An 18807-nucleotide genomic window follows, 5' to 3' on the forward strand; every position below is an offset into this window, starting at 1 on the left:
TATTAAATTACATACGATTAAACCCTAATTAATACATAGCTCCTTCTCTCAATATTATCTATACTTATATATAAAGCTCAATGTGTGTGTGTGTGTGTGTTGACGCTCTACAGAAAAGCCCATTTGACCTACAGCTACCAAAATTGGTACATGTATACCTTGGAGGTCGGGAATATGCACCCTTTTTTTGAATTTTTAATTAGAATTTTAATTATTAATTAAAAACTAACTTCCCCGCCAAAAAAATCTTTTCATTTTCCCCACCGCCAAATGAGTAAGGATTCAGGTTTTTTTCCCAACAGTAATGAGGCTAGGCTTAAGATTTTTCGGCTGATTATTTCAAACAATTCTGTTTATTTTCTCAATGTTTGATGCATTTAAAATTAAACATTGTTAATTAATCGATCTTTCAGATTCATTCTGAAGTACTTTTGAATTAAAATAACACAGAATAAAGGAAATTAAAAATTTCTAATCTGCATAGAAAAACTCAAGCATTTGCGTTACCGCAACTGGCGTTGAAAATTCACGCATGCGCATTCTGTTCTGATTGTTGACATGACAACCATTATCAAAGGATGATTTAAATTATTTTTAGATTAGTTGCATGCTTTTGTAATTAAAGTGTATTTATGTTAGTTATATATTTTTTGTATATGCTTATAGTTTTAAGTCCATCGTTTTTTAAGTAGTTTTTTTTTACCTGTTTTCAACCGATTATTTTAAACGATTCGTTTTATTTTCTTAGTGTTTGATGCGTTTAAAATTAAACATTGTTAATTAATCGATCTGGTCATGATGAACCTGAGAAAAGTTTGTTGACAAATTCTTGAAATATTACATAAATTAAGAAAGATATTCTTTAGTGCCCATAAAGTTTAAACGCTCAGTGACTGTTTTCAGTAATCATATTACAAAAAAATACTTTGTTTCAGTAAAAAATATTATTATATTAATTGCAGATTAATCCTTTCCACTTTAATTTAAAGTATAAATTCTACAGGCGCTAACAGAAAATTAGAGAGATACATATTATATTATGACTGAAGGCGTTTATAATCTTATGAGTGAATTATATGACTATCAAAATTTGAAGTTTTAAAATATTTTGATGAAGAATCTATTAAAGTAGGAATTGCATAAAATATTTAATTATTAAAATTTTAACGAACATTAAGACTGGCGAACCGGCTGGTTGCCAAAGGCGGCTAGTAATAAATAAATTGACCCGTTGACGCATAGGTCATACTCTTTATACTCGCAGTCATCTTTTGATAGGGACTTACAACGTATGTGAAGGCCGTATTGCAGTCAAAAACATTCTAATCAATTTCCAAAGAAGGTATAAAGACATATGAAATATTTTAAATCTATATGAATCGATATGATTGATTGTAATAGAAAGGTTAACAATTTTTGTTTTAATTCAGAAATACATTACATTTTAGACAGAAAAAAAACCCTCTTCGTATGAATTTTACTTGAAAATGATAACGATAACTCTTCATATAAATTTTACATAAAAGCATATAACTCTTTATACGAATAATACATAAAGCAGAGAACTTATCACATTAATTTGCTTTATTACTTTATTTATATATCTAAGAAACCAACAAATTTTTTGTGCTTATAATAGTTTATTTTGCACAACAAATAAATACTAAATTATCATTAGGTCAGATAAAATCGAATGCACCGATCAGATTAATAGAATGTTAACTGTTTCAAATCAAATGCTATTTCAATCAAATCAAAATCTAATGTATGTGTGTACATGCGGTGGAGTTGTACAAGCAGATAGACATAAAATTACAAAATTCAGTAAATTTGCGGAGATATGAATCTGGAAGCTTTTTTAGTTAACTAAATAAATTAAAATTATTTCATATTTTCTAAAACTTAATTTAATTAAAAATTGACATATTTTTGAATTTTTCGATTATATTTTCGAAAAATTATCACACAGAATAATTTGTTCCCTTTTAAAATTAAAAAAAAACTTAATTTCCTAATTTTTATAAGGTTTTAGAAGTATTTTATGCATTAATTACAATAATATATATATATATATATATATATATATATATATATGCCCATACTAATATTTAATTCAGTGAGTTTTTTTATATTTTTGAAAATTTTGATAATTTTCTGATGCGTTTTAATTTTTTATTCAAGTAATTTTTCTTTGAAATCTGCAAATGATATCTTATTAGATTGCAAGCATATTAAAAAATGTAGGCAGTAAATAAAATGTGATTGCTTATCTTTATATATATATATTTCTTATTTTGTAATAAATATTTTTAAACCATTTTAACAACTACAGTAGAGCCTCAGTTTATGTAATATAGGTTTTGATTATTTAATTCTAATTTGATGAATATCTTAAAAATAAGTATGAACTTCATAACACTGTATATATATTTATTCACATCCTTTTCAGACGTTATTATTAAAGATATCAATTTATTTCCTTATGTAATTTAAAGTGATATTTGTTCTTCATAAACAAGTTTTTAATTTTTTTTTCATAAAATTTCATACAATATATGTAAGAATAAATATTAATAACAAGCAATGGATAAAACAGCAATTTGGAACATTATAATTAAATAGTATACATTTCTTTAATCATTTTAAAATATTCAAAAAAATAAGCGATAAATATTATTGATATATATAGTTCACAAATTGTAATGAATTGTGTAGAGTATAGACATTAAGTGAATTAGATACCAAAAAATTTAATGAAAATTCCTATAATAATAATAGTAAAATCTATGAAAAAGTTTGAAAAAAATATTTATTTTATTATTTTATGTACAAAAATACACTAAGTTTTGAATGCAGTTAAAATTTCAACACAAGTGCCAAATTAAAACTGCATAATATGTTTTATAAATAAAAACTTATTTCAAAGAATTTCATTTAAAAAAAGATCGATTGCACATTCAGTTTACAAATAGATTTGTCTTCGCATATGTTTAATCGCTTGAGTTTTCTTCTAATAGGGCGAAAAGTAGAGAAATTTCAATAAAGATTGTCTAGTTTAGAAATTACTTCTCGTTATAACTCAGCACTTCTGGAATATTTAAATAATATTGTAGACTCTCACGGTTCTTAATGTTCGATACCTCTGGGATGGTATTAGTCGCTAAAATTTTCTTCACCGTGCTTTCCATTCGCTTGTGGTTGAGATTGTACTGCAAGAAAGAAAACAAGCATCATTAAAACACATTATATGAGAAATATAATGTAATTACATGAAGAGCTAGGTACAGATTCCAAAATAAATGCTAAATTCAATTTATTTATGATTGATACAAATAAGGATTGTAAAACTTAAATCGTATAGTATAACTCTTTCATAACTACACCGGCCCAACCGGCCGTGCAAATTCTCTCCTAGAGGACCGTTTCTGTTTCATAGGAGGGGTTCAGGAAGTAAAGGAAGAACATCCGTGGATGATAGCTCATTTTACATCCTGAATCTCTGGTTTGAAACCGAAACAGGCCTTTCAGGATAAAATTTGCATGGCCACTTAGGTCAGATCACTAGTGAAAGGATCAAACATGATAGATTTACTAAAATATATAAAATATTGAATATCTATAATACAAACCAATGTTATTCATATTTTGATATTTGCGAATTCCTTGACCTATCATCATTGTTCCACGTATTTAAATTCCATTATATTATGTATGAATACTAATTAATATATACGAGAACTTTAATAACACTATAATACTGAGATAATTTTATTTCTACAATTTATACGAAAATTGTGCATATGGGGGTAGGAAAAATTTTCCAACTTACAATTCATGATGATATTGAGTAAGCTATATTCTATTATAGTTTGTAAATATTCGGAGTTTTAATACTGATAATATAAAATTATAGCACAATGTGCGTACTATATCAAACCTGAAATTTTATAATACATAGTTTTAGTTGTAATACGAATACTATATATATATAGTACATTTTTCAACATTGAAACTAATAAATGGGTGAATTATAACCAATTATATTTCATGCAATGGACAAATTTTAACTGACGACTAAAATGTGAATTATCCAAGATTCTTCGTAGAAATGTCATCTTATTACGGAGAAGATTGCCGAATTCTCTGCTAGCTTTGTGTACGGATTATTGAATCATACCTTGTATTGTCAGTTGGGGGGGGGGGTCATATTCATCTATGCGGGTACTGATCCAGCAGATGAAATGTATTTAAAACCTTAATTTAAAATATACATATCTTTCTTCATAAAAATTATTTGAGATTCCGTTTCATTATTTTGATTTTTTATAATGAAATATAATTTGGATGCTAGTTTGCATTATTTTTTTTACCTTTCCTTTAACATTCTATCAATTTATGAAAGTCCACTATTGCATCTTCTTTAGCATTTGGATTTTATTTCATTGCACAGAAGTCATCATTCACTAGTTATGTAATTGTACTTGTTTTTACAAAATCGGTGGAAAATTCTCTTGGAACTTATTATTGATAATTCTTTGATGAGTAAATATTTGTATATTAACTATTTAATTAAAAGCAATTATATATTTCATCCCTGGCAATGCTTACTTTAAATATCAGATAATCTTTGGAACTAAAACTAAAATTCACATTTCAATTTCCCTTTTTAAATCCTGCAAATTTGTCTAGCAACTAATTTTTACAGAAATTGTCCCCACTGATATCATAAATGCTTTTATATGTTTTGATTCAGTATTGATGCCAATTGAACTCTCAATTTTCTTCAAATATCAATTAAAAATATTTAGAATAATATATGAGATATCAAAATTCCTAAATTGCTTTTATAAACTCATCCCTTTTCTGTGAGGAAAAAAAAAATACTCACTGGTATATCTGGTATTTCTAATATGAGCTTCGGAATATAATCGTCCGACACTTCCCTTTTGATGGTCTCGGCAATTTTGGCTCTTAGAGCTGGAGTGAATTTGTACCCTTTCTTCAACTTCACGAAGAGCACAGCCCTGGTCTCCCCATTCCACTTATCCTGGCCGACGCAGATAAAGTCCTGCAGCTCCTCCATTCTATCAACTGCAAACAACAAAACGTACGGAATGGTTAAAAAAATTTTTAAAAAATATCTTTGTTCAAACCAATATATATAGTGAAAAAAATCAGTGGTAATAAGGCATCAAATATTGTATATGTAGTATATGTTTCAAAACATGGCAAAATGTGACTAAACTTGAAAGAGAAGAAGATCTAATTTGAATAGAGATATCTGATATATGTTAAAGAAAAATTTCTTACTTTCTTGACTTTTATGCCTCAATTAAGGTGATATTTCGGTTTTTATCCCATTTATTGCTGTTATACCAGTTACACTTCATAATTTTTATCTATAGAGCCGATTGCTGAATAGTTAAATGTCAACTATCGCATTATTTTTATAGTAGGGAGTATTATCTTTCATCATTGGAGTATTTTTATATGAATCGAGTTTTGGAACAAATACCGGCAAGAATTGGCGTTTTTCTTTGACAGCAAGTTTCTAAAGCATTATAGAATTGATAATTCTTTTTTTTAACATAGCAGGCTGGCATCTATTCATATTACATCATATAACATGCATATTTAAAATTTTTGAAAATGTTTTACAGGGCAGACTACTGGACATAGAGCCATCAAATTTGGCATTTAAAAATTTACTTACGAATAAGTACCGTCTTAAAAAAGATCTTTTTTCAAAATTGATTATAAATTAATCGAAATTCGTACATTTTTCTACAATTTTGAAGTATAATATTGCAGAAAATGACTTATTTAATTTCAAGGATATCAATTCAATTTCCTTATATTTTCTTCTACTTTTAACAAGATTTTCAAAATACGTGTAGTATATTTTACAAAAATACTTTTTTTATTATTTCAATAACTGCTTTTATTTACAAAAGCGAGTTAAAATGATATTAAGTTTTATGCGTAGAATCTTTGTCGCGATATAAGTTGAAAATTTTCAAAAATAACATAAAACATAGACAAATAATTTTAAAAATATCTTCATACTACTGTTTGTACAAGTGTTTCTAATCTTTTTTAATTTCTTTTTTTTTCTCTACTGTACTCAGAATTGCTAAACTTTAACTCTTACTATCCAGTTTATGAAAAACGTTAAGAATAAAATTTAGGCAAGCTTCATTCAAATTACTTAGTACATTGAAACATTAAGAGTTTTAAGTAGTCAAGGTTAATTTCTCCTTAAAAAATAGACAATAAAAATATGATATGTTGTGTTTATTGAAGTTTTACGCAGGAAGTATGTCTCATTTTTTTATCAATGATTTAGTCCTTAGAATATATCCTTCCCATTTAAATCATAAGAATTTAAAGTGCATGGTCATTCCAATTATTTGTAAAATTCTGGCATCCTGATTCAATGGATCACAACTAACACCAAATTTTGTTACTCTACTCTGAGTTTTTATTTGACAGTAAAAAGTATAAAAAGAAAATAATTTCTTAATTAAAATATTTTTTTAAAATCATAGAGATAGAAAGCGGTATAAAAAATGACAAATTAGGGCAAACGTTTAAGAAATAATAACATTAAATAAATGATATTCAGACAAAATAAAATATCTATGGTAACTAATTACACAAGATGCATAACTTTCTTACTTCCAAAATATACATCGCCAGCGCAAAATCGCTCTCCCCCTTGCTTCAATGTATCATCACTGAAACAAAACCATCAATTTTTTTTAAATCACGTGAGCTTCTAATAAAGTAGAAGAAATAAATATATCATTACTGCAACAAAACTATCAATGTTTTTAATCACGTGAGCTTCTAATAAAGTAGAAGAAATAAATATATCATTACTGCAACAAAACTATCATTGTTTTTAATCACGTGAGCTTATAATAAAGTAGAAGAAATAAATATATCATTACTGCAACAAAACTATCAATTGTTTTAATCATGTGAACTTGAAATAAAGTAGAAGAAATAAATGTGTTATTAATGCAACAAAACCATCAGCATTTGTTAATCATGTGAATTTATAATAAAATAGAAATAAATAAATAAATGTAATATTTTATCCTATTATCAAAAAGATTAATTAATTTTTAAGATTAATTATGGTTGCAGGAATGTACAGAAATTAACACAATGGCATTACATTTTTTAATATCCCCAAAAGATATTTAATGGGTGTTGTACTTTAATCAATCACTTTTTTGCTTTCCAATTATTTTATTTCTAAACCTAACTGGAAAGATTGCCTCAAAACATATATTTGTGTCCAGGGAAGTGGAAATGTAATTTAACTCGTTATGCAGTGCTGGAGTTTTGAAAAAGTTTAAATAGGTAATAGAACATAACATAATTTCATAGCGCTGCTTTAGTTTAAATAAATTAAAATTATTTTTTATTGCTACTAATTTCAATAAAGGCAGTTTTATGGAAATTTGTTAAAGCATATCATCCGGGAGCATATGCCTAAGGTCAACGAATTTAGATTTTTTAAAGATATTTTTTTGAATGAAAATACAGCCTCATTTTTAATGAAATAAATTTTCTCTAGAAAAATATAATATAAGCAAATTTTAAATTCCTCCATTTAGAAATTAATTTATCTCGTTAGTCATTTATCGTTCGTCAGGATTCGACGTTTCTTTTTTTAAATTCATTCCATGAAATTACATTAATAGCTTTCACAAGAAATGATACTTCAATAGAAATCTCAAATTTTCTTTCTTTTTTTTTTATCTGGTTAAACAAAATAGAAAATCATTTATAGATTGCTTTTATAAGAAATAAATGTGATATATGTTTAGAAAATCTGCTTGTTAATTTGAAATAACCAGAACTAGTGGTTTCGCTGAAACGCTTTCGCATACTCTTCAATCAAGATCTTATCCTTCTACCACAGCATAAAATTGACGACCTTGTGGAAGGTCATGAATATACTGCATGGCATTTTCAAAAAATAATCACAAAATATAAATTTTTAGAGTGAATTTAACATTACTGAATTTGTTGCGCAAATATTTATTTTGGATATTCTTTCTTACGCTTGAAACTAAAATTTGAAACTGAATTATAGTTGTAGTCACAAAATTACATACCGAATTTCATTGATTTAATTTATTGGTCCTATATGCATGCGGAAGTACAGAGATCCGTCATATAGTCAACTCTTTGGTATATTTGGTTCAAGAATTGCTAAGAAAATTCATTTTAGATGCTGTATATATATATATATATATATATATATATATACCAAATTTTTTATAAGTTGTTCTTCAAGTTTTGGAAATTGTCGAGTTCACTTGTACTTAAACAAACAGGCAGATTTCTTCTGAATGAATTCCGTTTAAAATTTGGCGGAAATCGGTAAAATGGGTCTTAAATTCGAATACATCATCCGTCGAGTGTTTTTAAATTATCATGCTTGCCGACAGGCATTATTCCAAAAATATGTTTTTCAGACTCAGAGAGGTCTAATTAGAATTTTTTTTATGATTACAATATGGAAAAAGAAAAAATATAAAAGATAATTTTTTCACTATTTTCAATATATTTTATGTATATTATTTTATAAGATATATATTTTATATATATTTTAATACTAGTAAAAATCCCATTATTATTATTTCAGTCTTGCTTTAGTCACTAAAATTTAAAAAAAAATTCTCACTGCTTTTTATACTTTAATACTTTTTTAAACTATTATAAGATATAATGCAAAAAGCTGGACTATAAACTATACAAACTATATATAAACTATAAACATATTAAAAGTTGGAACACACTATATTTACAAATATACACACAATATGTATTGTGCATTAAATGACAATTTTATTCACTGACCTTCTTCCAATTACTACAATTCCCTTTGTCTTAGGATTGATCCATCCTTCGTCATTTTGACTCCAAACTCCTAGATTAAACAAAAATTTCTCAATTTCATTTCTTATCAAATCTTTATTACTGAGTCTATTATAATCAGTGTGTTCAGTTTTCATTAATTGTGTAAATGGATCATTTATCATTTATTGAATTTCCTAATCCGCAGAACATCAGAAATCTGATTAATATGCTGTTTAGAAATATTCTTTAAGCGAAAAGTTTAAGAAGAACATGGGAGATATATTTAAGAAGAAAGGAAATGTTAGCAGATCGATTAAAACTTTTAATTGGCTATTAAAGAAAAAGAGAAAAAGATGACGTATAAAATTTTATTATTATTATAAAAATACTCAAAATCGTTTGCATATGCCAAAAGAATTTTACCAGAAAAATAACTTAGTATGCTTTAATCATATATTACTTTTTTCTTTTTTCGAAAATACTTCAGAAGTATTTTCATTTTACTTTCGTGTAATTGATGTCAGAACAATTCTTTTACATAAAAAGCATGTCTGAACATTTAAATTCTTCAGAATGAAAACAATTATTTTCTTACTAATAAATAATAATGAAGCTACAGTTATTTCTTTTAAAGAAGCTTAAGTTTTTAATTAATAAGATATATATTTCTTCAAATTGCAGATTATTGTGTTTCAATTTTGCATTCAAATGTTTCTGAACATTGGCAAAAGATTTCAATGTATTTTCATCATAACCTTTTACAAATAAAATAAAATAAAAACTTATTTAAATTTATTTCTGTTAATAATATTTAATTCCGAAAAATTATTTCTGTGTTTCTTCGGATTACAATCACATTTTTCTTCCAAGCACTTTTAAGTGTAAAATCTTTTTAGTTCTTGAACAAAATTTCTCACACATTAACCAAAGAAATTTTTAATATAATTCGGTCTTTCCCAATGAGATGGCGTGCATAGCAATAAAATTATATGTATTTTTTATTGACTTAAAATCTTTTGAACACTCAGTATATGGTTAAAAAAAGTTAAAACAATAATTATTTACTAATAAATTATGTATTAACATGTATATATCTTTTTATTATGATACTGTAGCGTATAAAGAATATTAATTGAAAAAAACGACAAAATTTCCCAATTCTCATTCAAAATAACAACGTCTGTTATTTGATAATATATGCTGATGCTCTAAGGCTGTCGATAGATCAAGTATAAATAAGTTATGAAATAAATTGGCAGATAAATTTGAAAAATGAATGCACTAATTAAAGACGGGACTTCTGTCAAAATTTTATATTACGGTATATCACAAAAATGGCGGATAGAGGTCATTGATGACATATGTTGGAGTAATGAACTCATAAGGAATTAAAATTGGCGAAATTGATGCAGTAGCTGTGAAGAGGACTTTTATCGATTTTTTTTCATGCCAAAGAGTAAATGAGCAAAATGAAGAGTATTTTTGAGATTTCTATCAAAAATGATGAATTCAGGTAGCATAAATAATATATCAAAAGATCATGAAATTTCCTACAAAATAAAAATTGGCAAAATCGAATAAAGGGTTGGAAACTAAAGTCTCATTGCATTGGTTTTCCAATGATTTAAACAATAGAGATTTTAATGAAATAATTAACAGAAGTTTTGAAAATGAAATAATAAGCAAAAGTGCAAGTTTGATGAAGTTACTTGCCTGGGTATTTTGAAAAGTATGTCTCTTTTAACTTTTCATTGTTTTCATCTTTCCATAAATAAACAGGGAAAGATAAAGTTGGAGTTTTAACCACCATTTCTCCACGCTTTCCAACAACGGATCGACCTTTGAAAAATGCATTTGTGTAAGGTTTGGTAAAGGCAGTAATATTACTGTTATGCACTATAAAAGTCTTTAGATTTTAAAAGTCAGTAGTTTCAGTCAAAAATCAATACAATATTTCTATAATTGCATAATAAAAATTCATATTTTGCTGTAAAATTAAGCTAGATTTAGCATATTTTATTTGGAATGATTAGAATAATGTTTCACACAAGGTAAGCAAAGTATAAATAGAAATTTAGAAAAATTTAGAAAAATAATAATAATTTATAAGACAATTTTAGAAAAATAATAATAATTTATAATTAGTCTATGTCATACAAAGAAAATGTCATCCAAAAAAATTCCAGAATCCAAATTATTGTACCAACTGCGATTTTAAGTACTTTCATTTTTATATTTTATGTACGAAAATTATCAATTTTAATTCGATACATAAACAATATTCTATAAATAAACAACAATCAATAAATGTTTAAAATGTATAAACAACATTCTCGGTACAAAAATAAACAATTTTAACAAATGACTCATTTTTATTTATGATAATTCATTTTCAATAATATTAAAATTCAACAAAAATATTGAAATTATTTCAACTTTTAATACGCTTTGTAAAAATAGTACTTGTTGCATTCGGATAGAGTTAATATGAGAACCAAAATTATAATAGAAATTATCAACTGAGAGATAACTTAGTAGTCACTTCAAGATTTAATATTGCTTTTGGAAATTGTTTAAAAGATGATTCAACAAAATTAAAAATATGTATTTCTGTTCAGAAATTATTTACAATTTTTTTTAATTATCTGCATGACATGTTGAGAAAATAGATAGTTTTATACGTTGAAATCTCAAGATTATAAATGAATTACAATAAATCAAAGATTTATATAATCTTTAACCGGTTACTCTTACCCGCCCGAAGACACACGTAAAAATCTGAATGACTGGACCGCGGAGAAAACAAAACTGACTGAAACTGTTTGAGTCTTAAGGACCATCACCGACCACGGTACGATCCTTCCCTAAGGAAGTACGTTCCAACATCCTCAGGAGATAGTCGGTCCTCCCTATTTCTATACCCAAAAGGAGAGAATTAAGCATATATATATATATATATATATATATATATATATATATATATATATATATATATATATATATATATATATATATGTAATGATATTTTAACTCTAATTTCAATTTAATTAATTTTCAAGATTTTATCTTAATTTAGCCCATAGTAACTTCATTCTAAAATATTCTTTTATTTCGTGATCCAATTCCACTGTCTCTACTTAATTAATTCAAGAGAAGCTTTGTTAAATTGTTGAATCAGCTAAAATCTAACTTTCCCACAATACGCGTGAAGAGATATTAACATACCGCTGATCAAGCAAATTCTTTTTTTAAATCTCCCTGTGTTTCCCCTACCTTGTCCACCCGTATAACGCAAATCCCTATCGAAATCTCATAATACATTAGCACTGTTAAGAAGTATTTTCCCTATCAAAATCATAGGTTATATAAGACCAGGGATAAAATGTCCAAGAGCTCTTCCCTCATTCTTTTCTGTGTCGTTCTGTGTGCTCGTCGCTTGTACATATGCTTGCTTCTTCATAATGAAATAAAACGACGTCACAAAATTAAAAGTATCTTCATTGTCTTCAAACTGCATCATGCTTCACAACAAATAATATTACATATATATATATATATATATATATATATATATATATGAGAATATATATATATATGAATATATATATATATATATATATATATATATATATATATATATATATATATATATATATATATATATATATATATATATATATATATATATATATATATATATATATATATATATATATATATATATATATATATAATTTAAGTTATCCTATTATCGTATTATTCCTTTTGTAATATTTTTCTATGCAATTAAAATAGAGGACTTTTCAAGAACTAATTTAATTTAATATTTCCTATTTTGTTTCCTATTATTTGCTATTATTACATTTCAACTTTCGAATAGACACACTTAAATGATAATGTAAATAATATTCGTCATAATCTATTACAGAAAAAATAATTTTTTTTTTCTTTCAAAAGATTTTCAAAAAGGGGAAAATTTGAGAAAAAGCTAATCTTGTTAGTGAAATATGCATTTTTTTTTATATTTGCACATAAATTATTAGTTCCTTGTTTATCGTATTTTCTTCTTGTAAGGAATTCTTTTAAGGATATTTACAAAATGATCAATTTATTAATTTAGTAAAGCATTTACCTTGTTCATCAAAAACATGCAGATCGACCCCGAGAGCTGGTACTTGGCACTCACTAGAATATCCGGGTATGTTTAAATCAAATCCTGAGAAAGCTCCAAACACTTCCGTTGCTCCTTAAAAAACATAATCGGTCGATTATTTCAAGAAATATGAAGATAAAAGTTTTTCAAAATACTTTTAATTATAAATGCCAAGAGTAAAATTTACAATCATTAGATTTTTAAAAAATCTGAAAAAAGCTCGGCCCGATCCATAAGTAGAATTATTTCAGTGGAAGAAATGGCTTTATTTGAAAAGAAAATTCTATATCAGTGATTCTGCCTTTTAAAACTGAAATTAAAGTTATTATTGAGTAACTGTTTAAGAGTGTTAAGTTGCAGATGTTAAACCCTGTGAGATAAGATAAGGTGTGGGTGCGTGTGCGCATGCGTAGCTCTCGCTGTAAGTGTGGGTATAGTGTGTGAGCGTGCTTGCCTCTTTCTGTGTATGTATCTCTCTCTGTCTGCGTGTGTGTGTATGTGCGTCTCTCTCTCAATCACGCTCTCTCTTTGTGTATGTGTATCTGTGTGTGTCAGAGGGACTGTCTCTCTCTCTCCCTCTCTCTGTTTCTCTGTCTGTGTGGGTGTGTCCGCGTCTCTCTTTCTCAGTTTATGTGTATGCGTCTCTCTCTCTCTTTCTATCACGCTCTTTGTGTGTGTATGTGTATCTGTGTGTGTCAGAGGAACTCTCTCTCTCTCTCGTTCTCTGTCTGTGCGGGTGTGTCTGCGTCTCTCTCTCTCTCTCTCGTTCTCTGTCTGTGTGGGTGTGTCTGCGTCTCTCTCTCTCTCTCTCGTTCTCTGTCTGTGTGGGTGTGTCTGCGTCTCTCTCTCTCTCGTTCTCTGTCTGTGTGGGTGTGTCTGCGTCTCTCTCTCTCTCGTTCTCTGTGTGGGTGTGTCTGCGTCTCTCTCTCTCTCTCTCGTTCTCTGTCTGTGTGGGTGAGTCTCTTTCTGTCTGAGTGTGTGGCTGAGTGTATGTGTGTGTGTGCGTGCATGTCTGAAATTCAAATGCAAATATACTAGGAGAATATCATAGAATATTACTCATAAAAGTATTCAAAGGGCTTTTTTTTCGTAATGGCCAATGATTTAAAGTTAAGAAGTAGACCATTATCCTTTGTAAAATCATCTACTAATACATAGACAGAAAAATATAGATTTATCGACAAAATTTGATGCCTTTGTGAAAATCACCGCTCAAATTAAATTCTGAAAAATCTAAACATTTCTCTAAATGTGGGTAATAAAGGAATTTATCAGTCATTGAAAATAAATCAGAATTGGAAATTGCGCTTTAAACTCAGATGGTTTTACTTACCATAAATACTAGAAACGAACAAATTTTTGTTCACTTTCTTATACAGGAAATCAAAATTCCTGATTTTTGATGGGCTGGCCCCAAGTGCAATAATTTTCAAACTATCAAAATTCATTCCGTGTTCTATAAAATAATAAAAATTATAAAAACACTTAGAAACAATTAAATCATATTTTTTCAAGTAGTATGAGAATAGATTTTATTAATACTAACTGTCAATTAAAAATAATACATTCCATTTAAATAGTTCCTAAATTCAGTACAGTAGGCAGTTATTATTTCAATTTTAAGAAAACTTTATTTAAATTGTTTAACATAAAAATGAAGATCACTTCTTCAGAATAAGTTTTAAGCTGAAATAACTTTGCCTCCATTTTTGTAATTATTATTTTGTAAACAGTATTTTTATATCCAGTTCACTTCTGAGCATCCGTTTCGCGACTATCTTTCCATTTTCTCTTATCGTAATTAAATGATGAAGTCAAATCGTCTATTAAATCATCTATCAAAGACTTTTTCGAAACCTAAAAACTGTAAGTTTACTTCTGTTATCTTAGGGGGTAACCTTTTCATATCTGTGAAGTCCTTTATCAGTGAAAAATAAAATCAGTTTGAATCAAATTTCTTAAAAATTAGACCTACGATTTAAGTTAATGTTTTGTTTGTATTTCCTACATTTAAGTTAGGCATTACAGAATCTATGTTAAAATGTGAACAGTTTATATTCTTTAACTTTTTTTCTCTAATTCTTGTAACGGGCAATGCAATATATAAACATATATAAACTACCAGTATAGAGCCTTCTGTTTTAATTCAACATAAAAAGGATTGGATAAAAACTTTGACTTCTACTATTAGTGGACAAAGAAATGAGTTCATGGAACTCCGGCCTATCCGGCTTTTTTGTTATCACTCCAGTCATATTAGGCCAGATACACGGGAGTCTACTGTAATGGAATATTTTTGTATTTGTAATGAATTCTAAAACAATAAGTGAATGGGATAAAAAATGGTTTCCTGAATGACAAGGGTGTTACGTAAGCATGTTGCCCCGCCTCTCACGTGTAACGCCCTCTAGCGGTATATGTAAAAAACCATCAGTCTTTGTAACATCATCGACGAAGCAGCACGCCGAAAGGCAAGGCTCAAACAAACTCCAGAAGCGGAGAATCAATAAAATCTTTAAAATACAAAAAAGGTCCGTCATCATTATCGAACCTCTCCAAAGGGCATTAAAAGGAAAATTATGGTCAATCATTCATAAGACATAGTAAAAAGAAAATACATGAGAAATCATAAAGTGATGGCTGATACTACTTGCCAATTAAATAGTTTTACTTTATTAGAATTAAATTAGATCGAAAAAGCAAAATATTCTCAAAAAAAGGAAAACTTTGAATAATGAAATTCTGCATTTGCTTCCAACATGAAATTTAAAGAGTGTACTTACCAGGCTCTATCCCAGCGTTTTCTAAATTGTCCAGACAAGCAGGTGTGAGGCACGCATATGTTACTTTGTACTTGGACATACAATCCCAAAGTGTGAGGCCTTTCTTTTTGTATTCGGCACTTCCATCAAATAGGAAGAGTTTCACTCCCAAAGCAAGGCTTGGAATAGGATTGTCCCATACACTCCAACCGACCTGGGAGAAAACAGTTAAATTATCTAATAAAACACTTGTTCGGTTTATAATCAACTATTTGTTCTTTTCAATAAACTAACTAAAAACCTGCAAATTAATTAGTTATATAATTGATTGCAAATTTGTTTTTTTTTCAACTAATTAAATATTAGTACATTTACTGATAAAATAATTTATTGTAACTTTTTTCAACTAATTAAAGACCTGTAAATTCATTGATAAGATCATTTATTGTAAGTTCGTTCTTTTTCAACTAAGTAACGACCTGTAAATTCATTGATAAGATAATTGATTGTAAATATGTTTTTTTCCAATTCATTAGATAATTTTTTACGATAGAAATATTATTGTTTACTTCTTGGTTTATAATTTGATATATAAAATTACTGTTCAAAAATTTCGTAAAGCCAAAAGGAGTGTTCAATTGTCACAAATATTTTAAGCTAAAACTTTACAAAAAAAATACATTTTTACTTAGAAACTATAGGTTTTGCACCTAAAAACTCGAAATTTAGGAGTTGAAATTGTTATTGTAGTTACCAAATGGTAACTTACGAATATTACTAATTGTTTATGATATATAACACATTGACTTTTAAAATATAAATATATTAATACTTGGACAAGCTTAAAAAATATAATGAAGTCTGAAAAATATTCATTTTTAACATGTCATGAGAGTGAGAACTGATAAATTTGATTTAACATAATTACATTTGTTTTGATTTACACGTATTTAAAATGAAAAGATTCAGTAAAATCCTTGAATATATTAGAGATTACTATGATAATTTTAATAAAAATGTTCTCTATATCTTTTATCTATTTATTTCTTGTTTTTGGTAGCGTCTGTTGCATTGTCGTTTTATAATGTAAGATCAAAATTGATTAAATATATGGTATCACTATATACACAATAAAGCCTACTTTTCAGGTAATAAAATCCCAGTTTTGTCGATATATAAGGGAAAAGTAGACAATTTGTTGAGATATGAAGAAAACATTGAGCATATTATTAATTTTTTTACATTTCTCACTAGAGTTTTAAAGTGGAAAGTCGATATATTTCAAAAACGAACGTATTTATGGTTTAGAATTGGAGATTCAGTCTTAAGTTTAAAAAAAATTAATCCAATATTATAAAATAAAATGTATATTTTAATATTAGTTCTAAACTTATCACATCGCATAAGAATTGTTATTTTCAATAATAACAATTCAGTAACAATGTTATTGGATTGAAGGAATCAATTTCAGTAAGTTAATCTTCAACTTACCGGGCAATAGGTGTAAACTGTATCTCCATTCCTTAAATTCAGATGCAATCCAAAATCTCTGAGTATCGCTATGAAAGTCTAGAAATGAAAATCACAATATATGCAATGAAATTAACAAGAGATTATGATTCTTATGAAAATTTTATATTAACCATTTTATGATACATTTGAATTTTTACATTTCTCACTAGTTTTTAATTTTTTATATTTTTTAAATCATTACTAATTGCTCCCCACTTCCATATATATTTCACTATTACTTTGTTAAAAACATACAAAAGAGAATTTGAAAGGAAATGCCATTATTTTCGCATCACATCTTTTAAGTTCCTGATTCCGTTACTCTTCTAATTCTGTTATGAATCACAAATCGATTTTGTTAACTTTTCATCAAATAGTGAAACTCTGTTGGCAATATGATTCATATATTTAACTAATATTACTTAACTTTTCTTTTCAATAGTTAAATGTAGCTGTAAAAGCTATAAAAGGATCAATTTAATTTAATTTATAAAACAAAAGGTTACGATATGTAAAGTATACTTGCCCCAGCTGAATGAAGAACCCCTTTCGGAAGTCCGGTTGTGCCTGATGTGAAGTTAATAGCAATAGGATGATCGAATGGTAACTGCTCAAACACCAGCTCTGGTAATCTACCGTCAGGTAATCGTCCACTTTGCAGAAAGTCCTCTAACAACAGGCTAAAAAAGTAATGTGGATATTACAAATCGAATTTCATGCGAAATAGCAAAAATAATTTATGAAGCTAAATAAATAAATATTTAATGCATATTTTTTTTCTTTGGAATGCATTCTTTTCGGCATTTCTTAAATGCAAAACAATTTTTTCCATTGAAAATAGAATTTTTTTGACATTCGGTTTCTATAATGCATTGAAAATTCTGCCTTAATACACACATTATGTAATCCATTATAAGAATACTCTGTATTTTCTCGCATATGTCTCTATATTTTCTCATATGTGTAAACCTCGAAGTAAAGTTATTTTTATAGTGAAAAAGAATCGACCTCGAATGATTTATAAATCTTGCAACTTAAAGAAATATTTTTATTTTTCTCCTATATATATAGTATAGAGAAAGTATAGTGATCGTCAAAAAATTTGCACTCGAGATTGGGCAAATCTTTACGTTTTATACCTAACTGAGTTCAAAAAACACATTTTAAGAAAGTGTCCGTCTGTCTCTGACAAAGATAAATCTAAACACTGAAATATACGGATGAAATTTGGTATAGTCTTTACAGTAATTTTGCAGTTTTCTACCAAATTTTGGGCAAAATCCTTACAGAGGAAGTTTGTCTGTCCGGCTGTTAGAATACAAATTAACATGATAATTACAAAACGAAGATAGCTATATGGATAAAATTAAGCAAACAGATTTAGCATCTATAGAGTAAATACCTATCAAATTTCTAGTAAAATCCAACGAGGGGTTGACCGTCTGTAGTCTGTACTTTCAGAAACCTATAAATGCGATAACTTAAAAACGCAATGAATTA

At 27.4% G+C, this 18807-nt stretch overlaps 1 protein-coding gene across 1 annotated transcript in view; it reads right to left on the bottom strand.

Moving 5' to 3' along the window:
- Window positions 1-2791: 2791 nt before the first annotated feature.
- LOC129963296 (acetoacetyl-CoA synthetase-like) overlaps window positions 2792-18807 on the bottom strand; it is a 42928-nt gene continuing 26912 nt past the window's right edge. Inside the window, exons 9-18 of the mRNA XM_056077578.1 lie at window positions 17834-17987; window positions 17287-17364; window positions 15817-16009; window positions 14367-14489; window positions 13013-13126; window positions 10594-10719; window positions 8881-8950; window positions 6679-6737; window positions 4889-5091; window positions 2792-3209 (exon numbers count right to left, since the gene is read on the bottom strand). Of these exons, the coding sequence (XP_055933553.1) occupies window positions 3063-3209; window positions 4889-5091; window positions 6679-6737; window positions 8881-8950; window positions 10594-10719; window positions 13013-13126; window positions 14367-14489; window positions 15817-16009; window positions 17287-17364; window positions 17834-17987 (1267 nt within the window). The 3' untranslated portion in view covers window positions 2792-3062. The remainder of the gene's footprint in view (window positions 3210-4888; window positions 5092-6678; window positions 6738-8880; window positions 8951-10593; window positions 10720-13012; window positions 13127-14366; window positions 14490-15816; window positions 16010-17286; window positions 17365-17833; window positions 17988-18807) is intronic.

The sequence above is a fragment of the Argiope bruennichi genome, chromosome 3 (genome assembly GCF_947563725.1).
Source record: "Argiope bruennichi chromosome 3, qqArgBrue1.1, whole genome shotgun sequence".
Classification (NCBI taxonomy): domain Eukaryota; kingdom Metazoa; phylum Arthropoda; class Arachnida; order Araneae; family Araneidae; genus Argiope; species Argiope bruennichi.